Source organism: Diceros bicornis, chromosome 3 (genome assembly GCF_020826845.1).
Source record: "Diceros bicornis minor isolate mBicDic1 chromosome 3, mDicBic1.mat.cur, whole genome shotgun sequence".
Taxonomy (NCBI): Eukaryota; Metazoa; Chordata; class Mammalia; order Perissodactyla; family Rhinocerotidae; genus Diceros; species Diceros bicornis.
The window spans coordinates 35,229,397-35,249,525 of record NC_080742.1 but is presented as its reverse complement, the minus strand read 5'-3'; the positions used below and the strand labels follow the sequence as shown (position 1 = coordinate 35,249,525).

General features: G+C 37.1%; 1 protein-coding gene across 7 annotated transcripts in view; it reads right to left on the bottom strand.

Annotated features, from left to right (window-relative positions):
- Positions 1 to 20,129, bottom strand: part of UMAD1 (UBAP1-MVB12-associated (UMA) domain containing 1) — a 245,805-nt gene that overhangs the window by 89,804 nt on the left and 135,872 nt on the right. For all 7 annotated transcript variants that reach the window (XM_058526081.1, XM_058526090.1, XM_058526126.1 and 4 more), the window contains one exon: positions 15,650 to 15,723. In XM_058526081.1, coding sequence (XP_058382064.1) covers positions 15,650 to 15,723 — 74 coding nt within the window. The remainder of the gene's footprint in view (positions 1 to 15,649; positions 15,724 to 20,129) is intronic.

Below are 20,129 nucleotides of genomic sequence, written 5' to 3'. Positions count from 1 at the left end.
TTCAAGAGGTTAAAAGATGAATCAAATATGCTGCTCTTAACTAACATTTATTATACATATTAAGGATTTTTAACCTATTAGACGCATTGTCTGATAAAACTATAAGCGGAACCACATACATAGTTTTAAATTTTCTAGTAGCCATAGTAAGAAAGTTAAACAGGGAAATTAATTTTAATATTCTTTTTTTAACCCAGTATATCCAGAATATTATCATGGCAACATGTAATCAACATAAAATATTACTGAGATAGTTTACAATCTTTTTTTTTACACCAAGTCTTTCCAACTCAGTGTATATTTTACAGTTACCGCACATCTGAATTCAGACTAGTCACATTTCAAATGCTTGGTAGCTACATGTGGCAAGTAGTGACCGCATTAGGCAGTGAGTTAAAATTTCACAAACTGCAAAAAGAAGGCCTTGTTCTTAATTACTACTTAATGTTTTCCTGCGAGTCAAATCTCAAGCCAGTAGTGAGGTTGTTTGCGCTTCGTGTTAATGAACGCAGTAAAAACACAAAAAAGGTATACGACTAAAAACAGGAATTGAATCCTAAGAATGCTTAATTTTCATTAATAACAAGTATTTATAGATTAAACTACTTGTTTTCCCTGTCTACATTTTTGATCCTGCACAAATTTCAGAAGTTTTAGTTTTTCTCTGAGGATCTAATTATCAGCCACATCACCACATACAGTGAAATATTCACATCGTTACCATTTGCTGTTTGAATAAAATAGGGTTCCAAACTAGTAAATTCTGTAACTCCTAAATCCAAACTGGTTTATGACTAATTGGTAAGAATCATGGAGTTCCCTCATGAAAAGAGTTCCAAAAAATCAAGAAAAGAATAACTAAAACTAAATGAGTACCAAAATACCCTAAATTCCAAGCTAACAAGCTCTTTGGCCCTTATGAAACTACAAAAGACAGCTTAGGCCTTGCATGCTAAACTGATACCTAACAAGCCATGTTAAAGAGCTGAGGCAGGGATGATCATTAGTAGAAAAACAGGTGACAGAGAGGTGCCAGTATTTAATCCTCAAATCTGAATATTCAAAATTGAAAAGACATAATAATTTTTTATGAAACGAATGACAGTTCATTTTTTCTTCTCTCTCATTTATTGTTAGAAAATTTTAATTTCAAGTTTGGGTTTTGACTTGACTGACAATTCCAGGCAATATATTAGAAACAAAAAAGTTAATGGAATTATAAATTTTATAATCATCACCTAAAAGGATCTTGAGATACAAACACTATTCCTCTTAATCACTTATGAGATTAAAGAATATATTTAAATATGTCAGAAAAACTAAACATTCTCAAATTATTATGCTTTTATCCATACTTTGTGTATAATTTAACCTATAATTCTTATATCATCCTCAGATCTCATAATCTCCTTTAGCACCATCTTTCTGCATTAGTAACTCTGTTAACACTTAACTTGATTGAGGAAAGCAGTGGTATGGTTAGCTGATTCATTTGGTTAATTGATGGTTAGCTTCATGATGCCCTAAAATTTGCTTGCGTGACAATTACCTCTGAAAGACATAGTCATAGCCTCCAGTCCTGGAGTTCAGTTACAGTCAACTGTCTTGCATGATCTTGCAATAATGAGCTTTTAGAAGTACAACAAAATTTTTTTAACGGCAAATCTTCAACAGAGTAATAACCCAGAAATTTTCAGACATGGAGCACAATGTTTAACAGAGCCTTGCCCAAAATAGGTGTTCGAGAAATATTTATCGAAATAAATGAAATGGTCTGATAGTTCAGAAATGTACTTGCATAAGAAACTAGGGAATTATAATCTATTAACCAAGTAAATTAGGTTTCAGTTAGGCAATAATAAAAATGCAAATGCAAAGTTACTCATCAGATCTTTTGGTGACTAAACAGCCTTATACCAGAATCTGAATCCATTTTTCTTTCAGAGCAAAACTACAACAATTTAAGTTGAAAGCACAGAACACTGGTTTTAGTTCTCAATGTCAACAGGTGTGAAGTGGAGGGCTAAGAAAACAAACAAGTAACACCTGCGGAGATTTATCCAGCAAAAATGGCCCACTCTTTTCTCATCTCATTCAGTGGCCCTTTTGCACAAGTGTGATTTCTGCAGGGTCTTTCTAGGTATGGTGTATGAGCACTGAAATTCTTTTATTGACTTTGGACTTGCAAGTTCACCGTGGTCCTGGCTGCCCAGGCACCGGTTAACTGAAAAGCTACTGCCTTTGCTTTCTTCTTTCCTTCCTTCAACAACTATTTATTTGATATTTATTAAGTATAAGCATTATTTTTGGGAATTGGGGTTTCAGCAATAAATAAGACAGAGAAGATCCCAGCTTTCAAGAATTTTGCATTCTTCCAGTAATTACCTGTAATTTGTCAGATATGGCATAATATAACCAACTGTTGAATGTAAACATTATTCAATATATTAAAAATTGGTAGTTAAAATTTTAAGAAGGAGTTGGGCCCCATGGCTTGGCGGTTAAGTGCTCGCGCTCTGCTGCTGGCGGCCCGGGTTCGGATCCTGGGCGCGCACCGACGCACTGCTTCTCCGGCTATGCTGAGGCTGCGTCCCACATACAGCAACTAGAAGGATGTGCAGCTATGACATACAACTATCTACTGGGGCTTTGGGGGGAAAATAAATAAATAAATAAAATCTTAAACTCTAAAATAAATAAATTTTAAGAAGCAGCAATAATATTGATGGTTTGAAGAAAATCTTCAGATGCTTATCATCTACTTATTTTGTCATCTACTTATTTTGTCAACTTCTTAATTTTTGCACAACAAAGTCTTCTAAGTCTTTGCTAAAGGGGGCCAAAAAACATACAAAAAGATACTTAGGAATCACTGCTTTAAAAATAAAAGAAAAAATATTTTGAATAATTTCAAAAATACCATTTAAAATGTGTCTTCAGTTAGGAATGGATGCCAAAACAGTTAATATAAAAGAAAAAACATCCAAAACACAACTGAGTTTTGAGGAAAGGCATAACACATGATAGAGCTAAGAGCCTCTTTAGCATTTGGGAATTAAGATCATCGTTGAGCTGGCCTAACAGGAATGATTCAAGATAACCTGAAAAACTAGCAGGAACTGTGATAGAACCTGGTGAGAATAACTCAATTCAGAGAGATCCAGTAGTTTTACAAATATACTCCCATTAATCCAGCACTGAAAAAGTAAGGAACTTGTCCAAAGTTACAGTATTTTAGGGCTAGCGTAATGAACTGGACAACAAGTTATTCTGTCTTTGGTCTAATCTAAATGTTCATTCCTGCACACATCAAACATTAAACATTCATTGAGGGGCTGATCTGTGCCACGCACAGTACTAGGCACAGGGAACACAATGCTGAATCAACCAGGATCCCACTTCATGATGATCCTGGTCAAGATATAAGGAGCTAGAACAGAGGCCTGCACAGGTGCTGAGCGAGCAGAAGAGAGGACTGTAATCTGCTGAAGGGACACAAAGATGGCATCAAAGACAAAAGATATTCGAGCAGAGGTTTGAGGGATGAAGAAGAATTTTCCAAGTGAACACAAGAGGTAAGAGATAAAGAAAGATCTCTGGGAAAAGGAGAGAATTGCATGTACAGACTCCAGCAGAAAGGAATATGCTCACAGCATGGTAAGAAATTATGTATGGTGACACAGAACAGACCTGAGGGTTAGACAGGGGGCAGGGCCAGACCTTGAAGGGCCATGTGCATCAGACGAAAGTTACTGGATTTTCTCCTGTAAGGAGAAGAGTCCCTGATGCCGCCAAGTAAGGCAACCACGTGGTCAGATCTGTGGGCAAATGGCCTGAATGAAAGTAAGACTGGGGATCAGGGGGCCATTTCAGAAACTCTTTGCAATAGTCTATGTGAGACATAATAGGCTTGAACTACTGCAGTTGCAGTGGGGAGGGAGAGGAAAGGACAGATAAGTGAGGAAGGTAGATGGAGTAGAAACAAAGTGACTTAGTGATCAACTGGGTTGAGAGTGGAGGAAGAAGAAGTCAAGCATAATTCCCTGGCTTCTCACTTGAGAAGATACCTGTCTCCATGCCAAGTCATTCTCTCAGCTTTCCATTGTGGATTTTGGTTTCCTGAGATCAGTCAGTGCTGCTTGCTCCTTTTGTCCTAAAGAACGTCCCTAGGTGCTACTGACTCTAGAGGCAGAAATAGAGGCAGTCACCACCACCTCTGAGCAATGGTGATGAGGGAGAGCCACTACCTGTGCCTCTCGCAGCCTTGTCTGTACAACCTTTGGCAACCAACAGCAGCAATCCTTTATATAATGCTCAGTTTCATTCTGTACACAAATAATTAAGTCAACATATGGTTATTATGGACTCCAATAGTACAAGGCACTATGGAAAATAAAAGCTAAGTGCAAGAGCAGGCTTCTGCTGAGTTATGCAGGAAAGCAATACAGTGCAAAGCTAAGGTTTTGTGGTCAGTCAGGTGCAAGTCTGAATTCCAGCTCCATTACCGTCACTGGTGTGTGACCTTGGGAAACTGATATGCTAAAGCCTTGGTTTCTCGGCCGGCCCCGTGGCTTAGTGGTTAAGTGCGCACGCTCCACTACTGGCAGCCTGGGTTCGGATCCTGGGCACGCACTGACGCACCGCTTCTCCGGCCATGCTGCGGCCACGTCCCACATACAGCAACTAGAAGGAGGTGCACCTATGACATACAACTATCTACTGGGGCTTTGGGGAAAAAAAGGAGGAGGATTGGCAATAGATGTTAGCTCAGAGCCGGTCTTCCTCAGCAAAAAGAGGATTAGCATGGATGTTAGCTCAGGGCTGATCTTCCTCACACAAAAAAATAAATAAAAAAATAAAGCCTTGGTTTCTTCCTCTACAAAATATATAGATAAATATAGCCTACCCCATCTGTGAAAATTAATGAGAGAATATATGTAAAGTTCCTACCAGCACCATGCCTAGCTTATCATAGATTCAAAAAAACAATAATAAAGTACATGTCCTTCTTTACTTCCCATGCCCCCTTGGCTACTCAAAGTCTTCCTGCCTCCAAATAGAATCCAGTTACCACCAATGGGTATTTCTCTCTACTTCCCCCACCCCCACTGATGTCTATTGTTGGGAAAATGAAGCTTCTAAAAGCAAAATAAGTTGATCTCTCTATCAGAGACTGCTTGCAGTCTATCTAATATTCATCTTCCCTTTCCTCCTCATTACCGAGCTCTGATTTTGTGGGGAGTAGCCAAGTACCAAGCTACAAACATTTCCCAGGCTCCCTTCCCACTAGGGGTGGCTGTGTGACACAATATGGCCAGTAAAACTCTTGTTAGATATATTTTGGAAAGTTTCTGGGCACAAGTACTTTTATTCTCCCTTCCCTGTCTTCTTTCCAACTTCCTGGAAAGGGAATATGATGGCTGGAGCTGCACCAGCTATCTTGCTACTATGAGGAAAAGATCAAGACTCATAAGACAGTGGCCTCGACATACAGAGCTCCTGAAACAATGCTTCCACCACCTTTCACCAGACTTCTAATCACATGGGGAAAATAAAGCCCTAAGTTTAGGCTATCGCCTTTCATGTCTCTGTAAGTCTCAGCTAGGCACAATTCCAAACTGATTTAATCCCTTCAACCCTACTTTGGCATGATTTTCAAGGTATTACACATAATTTCCTTCCAATTTAAAAACAAACTAACACTTACCGAGTATCCAATATATGTCAGACACTGTGTATATAGACATATTATATATTGACTCACTGAATTCTTACTGTAACTCTGCAAGGTAAGTAGTGCCCTTTCCATTTTACAGCAGAGGGACATGAAGATCTAAGAGGCTAAGTACTTTATCAAAGGTACCACAGTGGTACATGGTGAAGCCAAAAGCTGAGCTTCATGTCTGTCTGATGATAAAGTTCACCTTCTGGCAGCTATCCATGCTACTGCACGGGTTCTGTGAATTCACTACTCTAAGGAACCATTACTCCCAAGACAATGTCTCTCTAAATTAGGTAGTCACTTTTCCTCGGTCTTCCATACTGATGTCTAAAATCCAACTGGTAAACCATCTAAAAAGTATAACTAGACTATGAAAAAAAGGCATGTGTAGAAGGAGACCATGAAGTGGTTGATGTGGCAAGTAGTAAGAGTTGCAGATCCCTGAGGTACACCCTGCCTAAAGCAGCTGGACAAAGCTGATGATCCAGAAAGGAGGCTCCTTTCACCTGTGTCCTCCACTCAACAGGGACCCCAAAGAAATCACGTTAGACTGGAGATCAGTGCGTGAGCCTGAGGCATGGGAGAGAGAGGTGCCCAGTGTCACACACATTCTCACAGTAAAAAAACTCATGTATAATTTTATCACATGATTTTTTTAAAAGGGGAGTGAAAGAAAATTAAAATTGGCAGTTACATATATCACTTACAACCTATTAAAGTAAAAAGCACACTTTAAATATAAACTTATTTTATATAAGTATTACATAAATATACTTACATACATATGTGCATATTTTAACTCTTTCTTCTACACAATGAATCTGAAACCACCACCGAGAAGATTCACAATAGATTTAAAAATCTTGTCCAGAAAAAATACAAAATAGGAGCATGAGATAAGAGGAAAATAAAGTATGCAGATACATATCCCACAGGGTCCTAAATAATCAGTAAAATTGAGCTGTAAATTTAGGTCTGAGCTTTCTCCTGCCAAAGGAAAGTGGAAAAAATGATTAGGTACAAAATTCACAATGGCCATGAGACAAAGAGAATATTACCACCTCAGGAGAAACAAAATATTTTGTTAGTATAAAAGAAGTAAGAAATTAGAAGACCTAAGTGGGACTTAACACAGGGGAAACTATGTAATGTAGTAGACAATGTCTTAGTAATTCCTCCATAATAAATGTCATAGTGCATTCCACACAACAGTTTCTCAGAGAGTTATTCAATCAACCTGAAAGACAGTTTAGGGAAGGCAATCTGTGCAGGACTAAGGCAATGAGATAGAAATATACAGCTTTCTGATGGGCCAATTTCATCTAGTAATAAATCCCAGAATATCTAGAGGAACAAACAGACAGCATGTTCTTCAAATTACTCTCTAACTGAAACCAACTGAAGAAGTAAGATTATGCAACAGTTTACCGACTCTTTTCAGTTCAGAAGTTCTGAGAAAGTATTCATTAGCTTTTTATTATTATTAAATGATATTTCAGTCCACTGTTGCTGGGCTCTTAGATACTGTATATACCAGTCTTTTCTCTTTCTCCAAGTGGCATAAAAAGGCAGAGAAAATGTGGGTTGCTATTACTTAAAAAAAAATTATGGCTTTTAGCTTTTACATTAGGAGGTTCTAATACATACACTTTCTATTATATAACTAGTGTTAGAGAAAATTTATGAATTCACACCCATAATGATTTTTTCAACTAATTTAAAAGGCAATGTGTGCAAGGCATGTTCCTAAGAATACGACATCTTAAAAGTGGACATTAAACAGTCCTTGAACGGGTGGAAATTAATGTCAATTATTGAACAGGGTAGGAAGAACACAGAAGTTAATTAAAAAGAAAAAAAGACAGTAAGGAATGAGGCCTGCTAGGTCTAGAAAGAAATGTAAAATCTATGTAAATTTAGCCGAGTTTAACTAAGGTGTAATTTTTTTCTATGTATTCATATTGGTGCACTCCCATAAGCATATTCACAAAAAGAATCCTCAGTAAGGTACAAACTGGAAGATTCAGAAAATGCCAATTAGACCAAGTACACACCTGCATGCTACTTTTCCACTGCATAAAGAGTCAGATGCAATTTATCTTTCAAAAAGGAATCTCGGGTTGTGTGAAGACAACATAAATATGGTTGTACTTTAATTTAAACTCTATATAGTCACAAGTTACAACTGTAACATGAACCCAAAGAGAAAAAACAAGGACCATTTGCTACTAATTAAAAAACGGGATTAGAAAAAAGATGGCTGTGGGAAACAGGGAACAGTTGTTCTCCCAACATGGACCTCTCACCCTGCTGATTTTGTGGTTTTTAAAACTACAAAAGTGAAAACTGGGAAAATGACAACAAAATGACTACCAAAATATAAGAGAATATTTTATATGGTTTTTAAAATAATAATTCCTATTTGGAGAGAGGAAACTAGATTTGCTAAGCAAAAAGCTAGTATTTCCACATTTTGGTTCCTCCTTCTAAACATATAATAAACACACATATTGGATCTGATGGAGCTCCATGCAATGCAGTAACACGGTTCTAACTGCAATCAATTGTAGTGAATCAACAAATGAGGCAGGCGGTCAAAGTTATATAACTTTAACAAACGAAGATTGCTAAAATTAAATATCATTGTGGTCACTTTAAGCTACCTAGCTTCATCAAGGAGAGTTACAAAACCAGCAGGTTAGCTGGTTTCTGGCAAGGAATAATTGGTGCTGAGCAACAGACTGTGTACATGAGCAGAAACATTGCGTAAAACTCACATTACTGGCTTACCCACACCATATGTGCATGTGGGATGGGAACAGCTCTCATATACCTCACATAGTTTGGCCTTACTGGCTAGGATGAATGAACATTATATTTCAGTGTGCTACTTAACCCCTATGGAAGCCAGAAAATACCAGAATTATGACCTTTCAATTGTAATTTTTTCCAGCAAAACTGATATTAGGACAAAGCTGTAGTGGTAACAAAAATATACAAATTTGAAGTTACGGAAGAGATCTTTACAAACGCTGATATGCATGCCTCAAGTTAATTCATCTTGCCAGTGTTTTGAGCAATTAACCACCTGATTTTCAAACATAAAAGTCAAAAGTTTAAAGATTTAAAGAAATAATAAAGTGAGTGTTTTAACTGTTCTTTACCAGTGGCCAAATTTATCATTTCCCAAGACAGACTCTGTAAGCAGGAGCAAGGATCTTAGAAGTCTGACAATTTATCTGCAAGGACTGTTGGACTATTCCTTCCTAACAAGCATGAAGGCTGGATTAATCAATGCCTAAAATATTTATTATGCAGCAGATCCCCACCTCCCCCCACCCCCTTCAAAATAGTAGTATAAAAGTTGGCATTTTGTGGCAAAATCCCAATTCACTTTCCAAAGAGATAAAGAGCCAGAACTTCTGGGGAGGAAAAGACGTCAGACACTGCATCTAATCCACCTACTTGATTAGCTAAGAATTGAAGTTGAAGAGAAGCTGAGCAACTTGTCCTAGATCATACACTTGGTGAGCAGAGGAGTCCAGCAAAAATGTACTCTCTACTATATTATGTGGCCTAGTAATTCAAATGAAAATAAAGATTGGAGAAATGTACTCTACAAAATCTTCTTCCCAAAAGGTATCTTGCATAGGACAATAAACACATGAAAGAATTAAATTTACTGTTTAAATGACATAAAGAGTGCAATAATCCAACTGTGCTTCACTTCAGAAATTTAAAACGGTTTTATATTAGGAGAAACAAAAAAACAAAGATTCTCACACTCATCTGATGAAATTGCATTCTCATAAACTAATTATTATAAAGGGAGAAATCAATTTCTTCAAAGGGAGAAATTAATATCTTCAAACTAAGAGTTGCAGCATCATAGGTATAAAGGAAAAAGCAAGATTTTTAGACAAGTACATGTTCAAACCAGTAGCCCATAACCTTTTTGTGGGGGGTAAATATGACTTTATAAGTGATAAAATGACATCGACAGGTTTATCGGTGAGAAGTTTGGGCCATGTGATTTCCAATGAGATGTTAAGAATAACCTCCAAGTCACCTCATACTTCTCTCTGCTGTAAAGCCCCCTGGGTGAGAGGACAGATGTTTTGACAAATCACCATCAGATGTGGTACTCCGTGATCAACTAATTAAGGGATCTTAAACCTAAATGAGCCAAGGCAGGAAAGTACCAAGATATCTCCTAAAGATCATCCTCAATAGATTGCTCCACTGTTTTTACTGCCATACAAAATAATTCTTCTATTAAGCAAAAACTGCCCTCGAGTGAATATGTTGCTTCCTCACCACCAACCTTACTATCATTTAAAAAATAAGATATACTCATTATAGACAAATATATATGGAAAAATCAGAATCCTGGAAAGAATGATTTAACCCATATATCTATCATCCCAAAGGCAACTACTCTTAAATGTTTTCATGTATTACATCATCTTTTTCTGCACAGTTTTTACATAGCAGCAACACACTGTATATACAATTTTGTACCTCGTATTTTTAACTGAAATTATGAAACTAAGAGTCTTTATATTTTATTGAAAACTAATCATGAATTTCGTTTACGAAAACTGAAAGATATTCCATTGAGTGGATTGCCATCTTTTTGCACATAAAACTTCTTGTGGATTTAAAAGATTATTTTCTTAGACGAGAATCCTAAAAGTGGAATTACTATCAAAGTATTTAACGTTTTTATGGTTTTTGATACTTATTGCCAAAATGCTTTCCAAAATTGGTTGTACTGATTTAAACTGCCTCCAATATCAATACCACTATACCTGTATTTGGACTATGAATATCTTATGAGAATAAACAGTTTCATAATCATCTTTATAACCTTGATACTTTAAATTTATAAACTTATATACCATGCTGTACTAAAAAATTCTTAAAACTGAAAATCCTGGCATCCAGTACGTGAATGTTGGCTGTTCTTGAAACTATTTTTGAGAATCACTCCCTCCAGTCACCTTTTTCCTATACCACACAACCCCAATTCTTTTCTACACAGAACTCAGTAATGGGATAATCTTATTCCCCTTTTTAAGGAGTGGTAACCAAAGTCTATGTCATATAGAATTCACAAAGCTCAAGGATATTTTCTTTCATTGTAATGATGATCTAAAATAAAAGCAACAAGGAAATTAGTGCCTACAGTGTCTGAAAGCTCCTTTGGCTCTGTTAAAAGACCTAAGGGAAGTACGAAAACACATTAGAAGAAGAATGAACATATTTCATTAATATGTGCATTCCATACCTTTTTCCAAAAATCACCTTTTGTTCCCTAAATTACTGAACTACGAATTCCACATGTAACTCAGCTATTTAAAAATACACAAAAATTTACAAATACTGTATAATAGATTGAAAAGTGTAATTGAAATGAAATGCCCTGAATAAACAAAGTCCCCCAAATACTTACTTTACTTTCCAGGGATTCTAATATTATGCAAGCAATATTAACAATTTTAGCAAACATTTTGTTGTTGTTGCTTCTACCTTGTTAGTTGTTTGCAATTGCTGCCTAATAAATTTCCTAGTACAAATTGGCTGTAAGATTGTTTTAGGTCTTCATTAATAAATTTACATTAAATATGCAATAAGCTACTTTGGTTAACAGAAGTTGGGGGGATATTAGTGTCACAGCTTATTATTATAAATAATTTTTGTGTCTTCTGTCAGTATAACCACAGTAGTATCTCAATATCACCAGCTGATAATAATCTTTATAAATCCTACTTTGCAGCTATACCATCTGTTATTATTTTATATGTGTCTCCATATGCATATGTGAATTAGTTGTCACTCAAGACAAATAAATACACAAATGGAACTGTGGTTTGGTGGGGAGGTTTTTACTAGCTTGTTTTTGAATTTTGTTATCTTTAGGCCAGTGAACTAAATAAATAAACATTCCTCAATCTTGGAGACCAAAAATAAATGCAAATTAAAAAATAATTTTTGTAGTACAAATAAAGGAAATTTAAGTTCAACAAACACTTAGTCTAGAAGAATAGTCACCAAAATAGTTACAATTGTATTAAAAAAACTGAAATTTACATATTCATAGCTCTCAAAATATACCTACAAAAAGGACAATAGGTCCACTCATAAATTTGTAGCTAAGATGGTTACAATTTTCACAAGATAAAACACTTTCCACGACTGCAGATTAGAAAAGAATGACTAATTACTTGCTTGTAATGTTTATTACCTGAAGAGATGAGTTATAATGGCAAAAACTCAAAACCGGCCCCCCTTGAATCTGTGGGTTTATCTCCCTGAGCTGTAACAGGCTCCCAGACTAGCAGGAGACAATAAGTAGCTGCCAAGTCATTACAACTCACTACCAAAATTTACCCAGAAATGCAACAAGAAAAAAAGAAGGAACAGAAGGAGGTGGATAATCTTCCAATTGGATAATTAGTTCCAAATTATAACTTTTTCCCCAAGTACTCGAGTCTAATGACTTTAATTTTAATAAGCCCAAACATTTATAGGAGCTCATACTCTACACACCAAAAACATGAGGAATTCTGTCAAAAGTTACCAATGGCTCTTAAAACACACACTAAAGCACAACTTGAGAGAAACCAGGGGCCGGCCCGGTGGCGCAAGCGGTTAAGTGCGAGAGCTCCGCTTCGGCGGCACGGGGTTCTCGGGTTCGGATCCTGGGTGCACAACGACACACCGCTTGTCAAGCCATGCTGTGGTGGCCTCCCATATAAAGTGGAGGAAGATGGGCACGGATGGTAGCCCAGGGCCAGTCTTCCTCAACAACAAAAAAAGGAGGATTGGCAGATGTTAGCTCAGGGCCAATCTCCCTCAAAAAAAAAAAAAAAAGAGAGAGGAAACCACATTTGATGACTACATAGTTCAATGTTTCCTTAAGTTATCCTATTTTAGGTGATGACACTTTGAGCTCATATATAGGGAATGCTTGAGCTCATATATAGGGAATGCTAAGGTAGAAACAGCAGTAACTAACTAAAGTCATCATTGAGAGAAACCCAGAATATTTAGGGAGGAGGAGTGAAGAAGAGACAAACATACTGAGAAATTATGATTTTCTGGAATGAATGCTATATTATTTTCAGTTTCACAAAGTAAAAAGTCCCACTATTTACTTAATGCAAATAAATATGCTGCTTTTCATAGTCTTTTGTGTAAATGTATTAAAATATCTCATTAAAATATTAAAATATCTCTGTAAAAATTAACTTATTTGATGCCCAAACCAGATCTCTTTTTTTCAAATTATATTTCATTTAGATGTTAGAATTTCATGCTGTTAGTGAGAGAGCTGTACTTGGAGAGGGAGCACAGCTTTGAAGTACACTTGGGCTATAAAGTGTAAGGAAAAATATCACAGACTACTTAACAAAATATTTTAACTGCCATTAAAACTACAGTGTAGTACAGGCCAAGTTACATTCATTTTTTTAACCCTTTATTATGTCATTGAGATTCATGTGTAGAAAGTAGTTTCACACCATGATTTACTTCTGTATTTCTAAAATGTTCTTAATGAAGGATTTCATTTCACAGGAATTTATCTTAATCATGTAAAAATTAACTGTATAAATAGTAAGAAAAAATTTTTTTATGGGGCCGGCCCTGTGGCTTAGCAGTTAAGTGCGCACGCTCCACTACTGGCAGCCTGGGTTCGGATCCCGGGCGCACACCGACGCACTGCTTCTCCAGCCACACTGAGGCCGTGTCCCACATACAGCAACTAGAAGGATGTGCAACTATGACATACAACTATCTACTGGGGCTTTGGGGGAGAAAAAAAGGAGGAGGATTGGCAATAGAAGTTAGCTCAGAGCTGGTCTTCCTTAGCAAAAAGAGGAGGATTAGCATGGATGTTAGCTCAGGGCTGATCTTCCTCACAAAAAAAAAAAAAAATTTTTTATGGTTCAAAACTCACTCAATGCATGAAGCCTTTCTTCACTCTCCCTAATGATATTTCTTCCACCATTGAAATCTCAGTGATCTTTGTAGTTATGGAGTTTAAGGAACTTATATATTTATTCCACTTTATATTAGAGTGACTTGGGGAGTTTTCTACTTTTCCATGAATAGATTGAGAATTTATGCTTCTGTAATCACAGAGTCTTACATATCTTTATATCCTCTCCACCCTATATCCAACAATTCCTTGAAAATAGTAGGCAATCGATACATTTGTCTGAATTCACCAAAAGACCTATTTTGGTATACTAAAAGCCACCTTCTCCAAAGGGTCTTAGAAAAGTGAGTTCTATTTTGGCAACTAAGAGTGTTATTTTTAAGCTTATTGAACCCATACTAATTTACCAAATATGTTCTCATTATAAATAATATTTCAACATTATTTGCATAGTCATTAATGAGGTCCATAAACATTTCCAATGAATCATATATCTAAGCAATTAAACAAAGTAATCATGGATGATTTCTAAACCATCCTGGCGGTTCTTTCCCAAACCTCAAATACATCAACCTTTATTTTCTATCAAAGATGCTACTTATGGTCAGCAGTTGCTAAATGTTTGAATAAATGAAAGAGATCACGTTGATTCAGCGTAGAGTCTGGACATTTTTCTTTGTCCTTGTTTATCTGTTTTTCTTCACTACTGTATACTCAGCTCCTTGCACAGTAACTTGAATACAGTCAGTGCTTAATGAATATTTGTTGCATGCACGAGTTTTATGAGAAAGATGACTCTTTTTTTCCTCTACATCAATTTACTTCCTCTCACTTCTTTTAATAAGTTTTTTTCTTTATTATAAAATATTTGCTGACTGTGGAAAATCTGAATATAAAAAAATAAAAATCTCTCTTCTTTAAATATTACTCTCTACTTATAATTCATGATTGTATCCATTCACTCTTTGACAAATCTTTTTGACTGCCTACACTGTGCTAGGCTTTGGGGATATGGTGATGAACCAAACGGCCAGGGCCCTGACCTCACTCTAGTTGTATGCAGCAATATCCTCACGTGCTACAAGCAGAATATAAGTAAAGGTGTGTCACCACGTAGAAAGTTTCAAAATTCATGAATAGCCCTTCCACCATAACAATGAACATTCCCCCTAAGTCTTAAAAATGATTATTTCAGTGACTGAATAATGTTAGTATGTTTCTACATAGTATACAAAAGTATCCCAATGACATTTTCTTTTTTTTTTTTTTGGTGAGGAAGATCAGCCCTGAGCTAACATCCGATGCCAATCCTCCTCTTTTTTGCTGAGGAAGAGTGGCCCTGGGCTAACACCCATGCCCATCTTCCTCTACTTTATATGGGATGCTGCTACAGCATGGCTTGACAAGCAGTGCGTCGGTGCGCGCCCAGGATCTGAACCTGCGAACCCTGGGCCGCCAAAGCAGAGCGCACGCACTTCACCACTGTGCCACCAGGCTGGCCCGATAATGACATTTTCAAGTTCCTCAAGGAACAAATAGTTTTCTCATGCGGAAGAGAACAAATACCCAAGTCTTTATGTTGAACAATATCAAGGCGTGCACTTTGGTGCTGGAAATGGTAATGTAATATAGTTCTGAAGACATTATCTTCAAACCTTTCTCTATAGGTTCATACACTATCTATTTATTCAAATGTATTAGAAAATAATCGCTCAATTAAAAATAGTTCAAGTGTTTTGTCTCAAGTGCTCTATTCCTCTTTCAACAGAAAGTCTCCATTTCCAGCACAAGGAAAAGCTTAGCACTGGGAAGTCACTCCCGGTACTGCCATCCCCTGACTGTCTACAGATCACCTGTTTCTTGGTATCTAGGCACCTGTCTGCACATCAAGAGAGTAGAAGTTACTACTGATCCTCAGAGAAATACATAATCATAGTGACTTGTTCAGTTTCACCTCAAAGGACTCATCGAGTTTCACTTACCTCCAAAGATTGGTTGCCTTCTCCTTCTGAAGTTTTACCTCTTGCTGCCATTCTTTGCTCATTTGCTGTATCTCCTATGAAACAAAAGCAAAAATAAACAAAAACAAAACAACTTTACCATATAGTTGAGGTCAAAGTGACTTCTATTTATTTGAACTATCTTTTGATATTATATATTTCACATTATGAAAGCAACTATTATTTCCTTTGTTACTAAGTAAATAAGTTAATTTTTAAGAACACTAATTTTATAAAGGCCTCATAAATCATCCATAAATACATCAACATACAACCCAAACCAGAAATGTATCGTGCTTTACACAGGTTTACTCTGGAAAAATCAAGTGAATTCACATTTCATAAATCAAGTCATATTTCAAATAAGCTAGGAAAGTGGACAATTTAAAGAAAATACGCCAAATTATTTTCAAAATTAAAAGTCTTTATAATCTGAATAACTAACTGTCCTCCAAATTAGTTTTTTTATAAGGTTTACGTTTTATTAAGTTTTTATGTGTGTCTCGGTGGATTTGCCTCAGAGCAGATATATATGTCTGTATGTAATAATTAACCAAATGTCAAACAATCTTTACAGCAGGAAAGAAAAATGAACAAATTCATAAATTAGCCTTCAGTTAATACTTTGATTCCTAAGGCTGGTGCCTGAGTGGGTATACAACTAAAGGAAGCTGGCTATTAGGCTGCCTCCAACGACACAGGACAAACACAAACATAGGTAAGTATAAGCATAATTTAATTTATTAATGGATTATTTTATTAATTATTACTAATGATCTATGATTAACACATGGTAAGTAAAGAAACAATTAGCCTACTTCTTTAAAGCACAATGAGAGGATAATTTAGTAATTTGTAAACTGCTCTCCCGTAATATTAAGCCAGCTCAGGAATGTCCACAACGGGGAAGATTACAAAATTCATAGATGATGACTTGGCTGACACTGAAGATTAGGAATTTTGGCTGAACTTAACTCTTCCCTATGAAACACAAAAGTTTAGTTTACCAATGGCTATAATCAAGGAAGAGCCTCATGAAAATTATAAAAGACTAAATAAAATTCTGTTAAATTCTAAAATCAAGAAGCAAGAATTAAACTGGTAGTTGATTCACTTAAGACAGTAGTTATTTTACTTAAGATAAAGTAACTCCCCAAAATGTTTAAAATCCAAGTACATCAATGCATAATCCAGCCTATAAGCTTTGTTCTCAGCTGTGTGCAACATTATTATTGTCCCATAAATATTAGCTGAATAAATCACTTCTCTTTCAAGTTTCCAGACTATAAAACCATGAAAAAATAATACTAAATGGTATGTAATAAAAACTATATTTCAGCATACAGTTAGTGTCTTTTTTCTAAAACATATTTGTGAAAATTAAAAGGCTAATTTATTTTAAATACCACTATGATGTATTGTTACTAGTGATTCATAATGTTACAAACAGTTAGGGGCCAGACCGGTGGCGAAGTGGTTAAGTTTGTGCACTCCACTTTGGCAGCCTGGGGTTTGCAGGTTTGGATCCTGGGTGTAGACCTATGCACCACTCATCAAGCCATGCTGTGGCAGCATCCCACATATAAAATAGAGGAGGATGGGCACAGATGTTAGCTCAGGGCCAACCTTCCCCAGCAAAAAGAGGAAGATTGGCAGCAGATGTTTGACCTCAGGGTCAATCTTCCTCACACACACACACACACAAAACAGAAAACAGTTAATGATTTTAAAAATCCTATTGAAACAAAAGCATTAGGAACTTTGGGAATATGTCTATGGGATAATTAAGTTAACACTTGTTAAGTGAAAGATTAAATCAACCTACTTTTTCGACCTAGAATGTCAAACAACTATTGTTGTTAAGTGATTGTTTAAACTGAACTTTTATTGGCATATCAAGAAGAGCCGTATTTTCAGAAATTTCCCTCCTCTGACAGTTAGGGATAAGATAATCAACTCCCAATTTACAGATGGCAAAACCAATGCACAAGGAGTTTAGTTTGCTTGGTTATAGGGATGAGACCCCAGCAGCATGAGCAGTCAGGGTAATGCAAGTCTCTGTACAACGACGTCAAGGTGTGTTTAATAACTCACATGCTTGATGTTTATAAGAAAATATGTATCACCCAATATGAAAGGTCATTTACTCAAGAAAGATTTTTTACCTTTTAGAATGATTATTGCTTCAACCCATAGCCACACAAACCCTGTATTTGGCTAAAGTCATTCAACACAAAGTCTGTGCATTCTTTGACATTTTCTGATTTCAAGGTGTGTATCTATACGAAACTTTCTCCATTTCTCCCTACCGCTTGAGTAACCAGAAAGGTTATCAGCTAGTGTTCCTGACATCACACAACACATCTACCTAGAAGCGACTGCAGAATCACTATTTACTGAAATGCTGTGTCTGGCGATGACGCAGGACAATAACTGATTACAAGGAAAAATGCCACCTGCAAGATTATTCTCTATAAACAAAGGCACAAAATGAAAACTACACAAACAACAAACAGAAAAGAACCAGTCAGAAAGAAACAGAGTTTTTGAAGTTCTTTTCCTCCCACTGAAGAATTATTTTATCATGGTAAAAATTCAGTTATTTTCTCCATTTTTTTTATAACCCACATGAAAGTTAGATACTTCAACAATAAATAAAGATGCATGTGACAAATGTGAAATAAGGTACTTTAGTTTTCAAACATCAGTTAACTCTATGGATTCTAAAATTTCATTTGCAAGTCAGCTGTTTAAAAAGAAGAACAAAAACCACCCATATTTTCACAGTACTTTACATTCATAAAGTCTTTCTTTTTGTTTTTTTTCTGGTGAGGAAGATTGGCCCTGAGCTAACATCTGTTGCCAATCTTCCTCTTTTTGCTTGAGGAAGATTCACCCTGAACTAACATCTGTGGCAATCTTCCTCTATTTTGTATGTGGGACACTGCCACAGCATAGTTTGATGAGCAGTGTGTAGGTCTGACCCTGGGGTCCGAACACATGCACCCCGGGCCTCCGAAGCCGAGAGTGAGAACTTAACCACTACGCCACTGGGCAGGCCCTCATAAAGCCTTTTTTACAATACCACATTTTATTCTCGCTATGGCGAAATAAGACATCTTTCCCAATCCACCAACTCCCCAGTTTTCAGGTGAGTGAACCCTAAGGGGCAGAGGCACTCAGTGACTAGCCCAGGGTCTCCCAGGTAGAAGGCAGTTGCAGTGGGAGCAGAACCCTGTCTCCTGACATCTTGGGATTCTGTGGAAGGTTCCAATGGATGGGGGCTGAGCTGGGAGGAATCAAGTCTGAGTTCCAGAACAGGATGAGAAGAGAAGAGCCTGGGGCTCCGAGAGGGAGCTTTGAAGGCAGGATCTTGTGCTGGTCCAATCCCCTGGGCCCCCAGACATTTCTCGACTCCTTTCTTCCATAGGCCCCATGGATTATCTGTTCTCTTCCCTTTCCACTGAGGATGCCAAATACTTCTGACCAGAGCAAGCCTCTGTCCTTCTTTCCGGGCCTTCAAAGGAAACACACAATCCCCTTGATACTTTTCCAGAAGTCTGAAAGGCTAGAAACAATTTCACAAGAGGCAAAATCCCTCTTATACTACAACCATGCAATTTTCTTGGTTTAAAGTGTTTTTATTTAGAGTGGGTTAATGAAAAGGCTACACATACATACTAACGAAACTCTTGCAGAACTTAACTTACAGGACTGAAATGAAATTCATCTATGTTTTAGATTAGGGTTTGGCAAATTTTTTTCTGTAAAGGGCTGGATAGTAAATATTTTAGGCTTTGTGGGCCCTACTGTCCCTGTCGCAACTTCTCAACTCTACCATTGTAGCCGAGAGCAGCAACAGACAATATGTAAACCAATGAGTGTGGCTGTGTTTCAATAAAATTTTATTTACAAAAACAGGTCAGGCTGTAGTTTCTCCATCTCTGTTTTAGAGAATATATGTACTCCACTTTTTCTAGGGTAAAAAGCAGAATTACATTTAAGTTATACAGGAGATGAGAAAGGGACAGTCATTAGAGTATCATCACGATCCTATTCTACTGGGTGAACTGGGTGGAGGGAGAGGAGAAATGGTAGAGTGAGCACAAAGTATAAGGGAAGGTGAAGGAGAGAAATCCCCAGTGATGGAAGGGGAACCCGAATGCCTATTTGGGTCACCCAGAGGAGACTTGTTTGGTGGGGGGGCAGGGAAAGGGGAGGGTGAGGGAGCACCCTCACTCCTTAGGCCTTCAATGTAGGGGGAGCACCCCACGCCTCCCTCCACTCTCCAGTCCATGGGTTGGTGACTTAGGAGGACTTGGTTGCACGTGGTTCGGCCCCCATCTCTTTCTCTTCTCTTGAGAATAGGGAAGACGGGTGTTATTGCTGGAATGCCCTAGAGCCCAACAGGACTGGGAATGGGCTGGTGTGGACAGGGTTGGAGCCTACCTGCAGAAGAAAA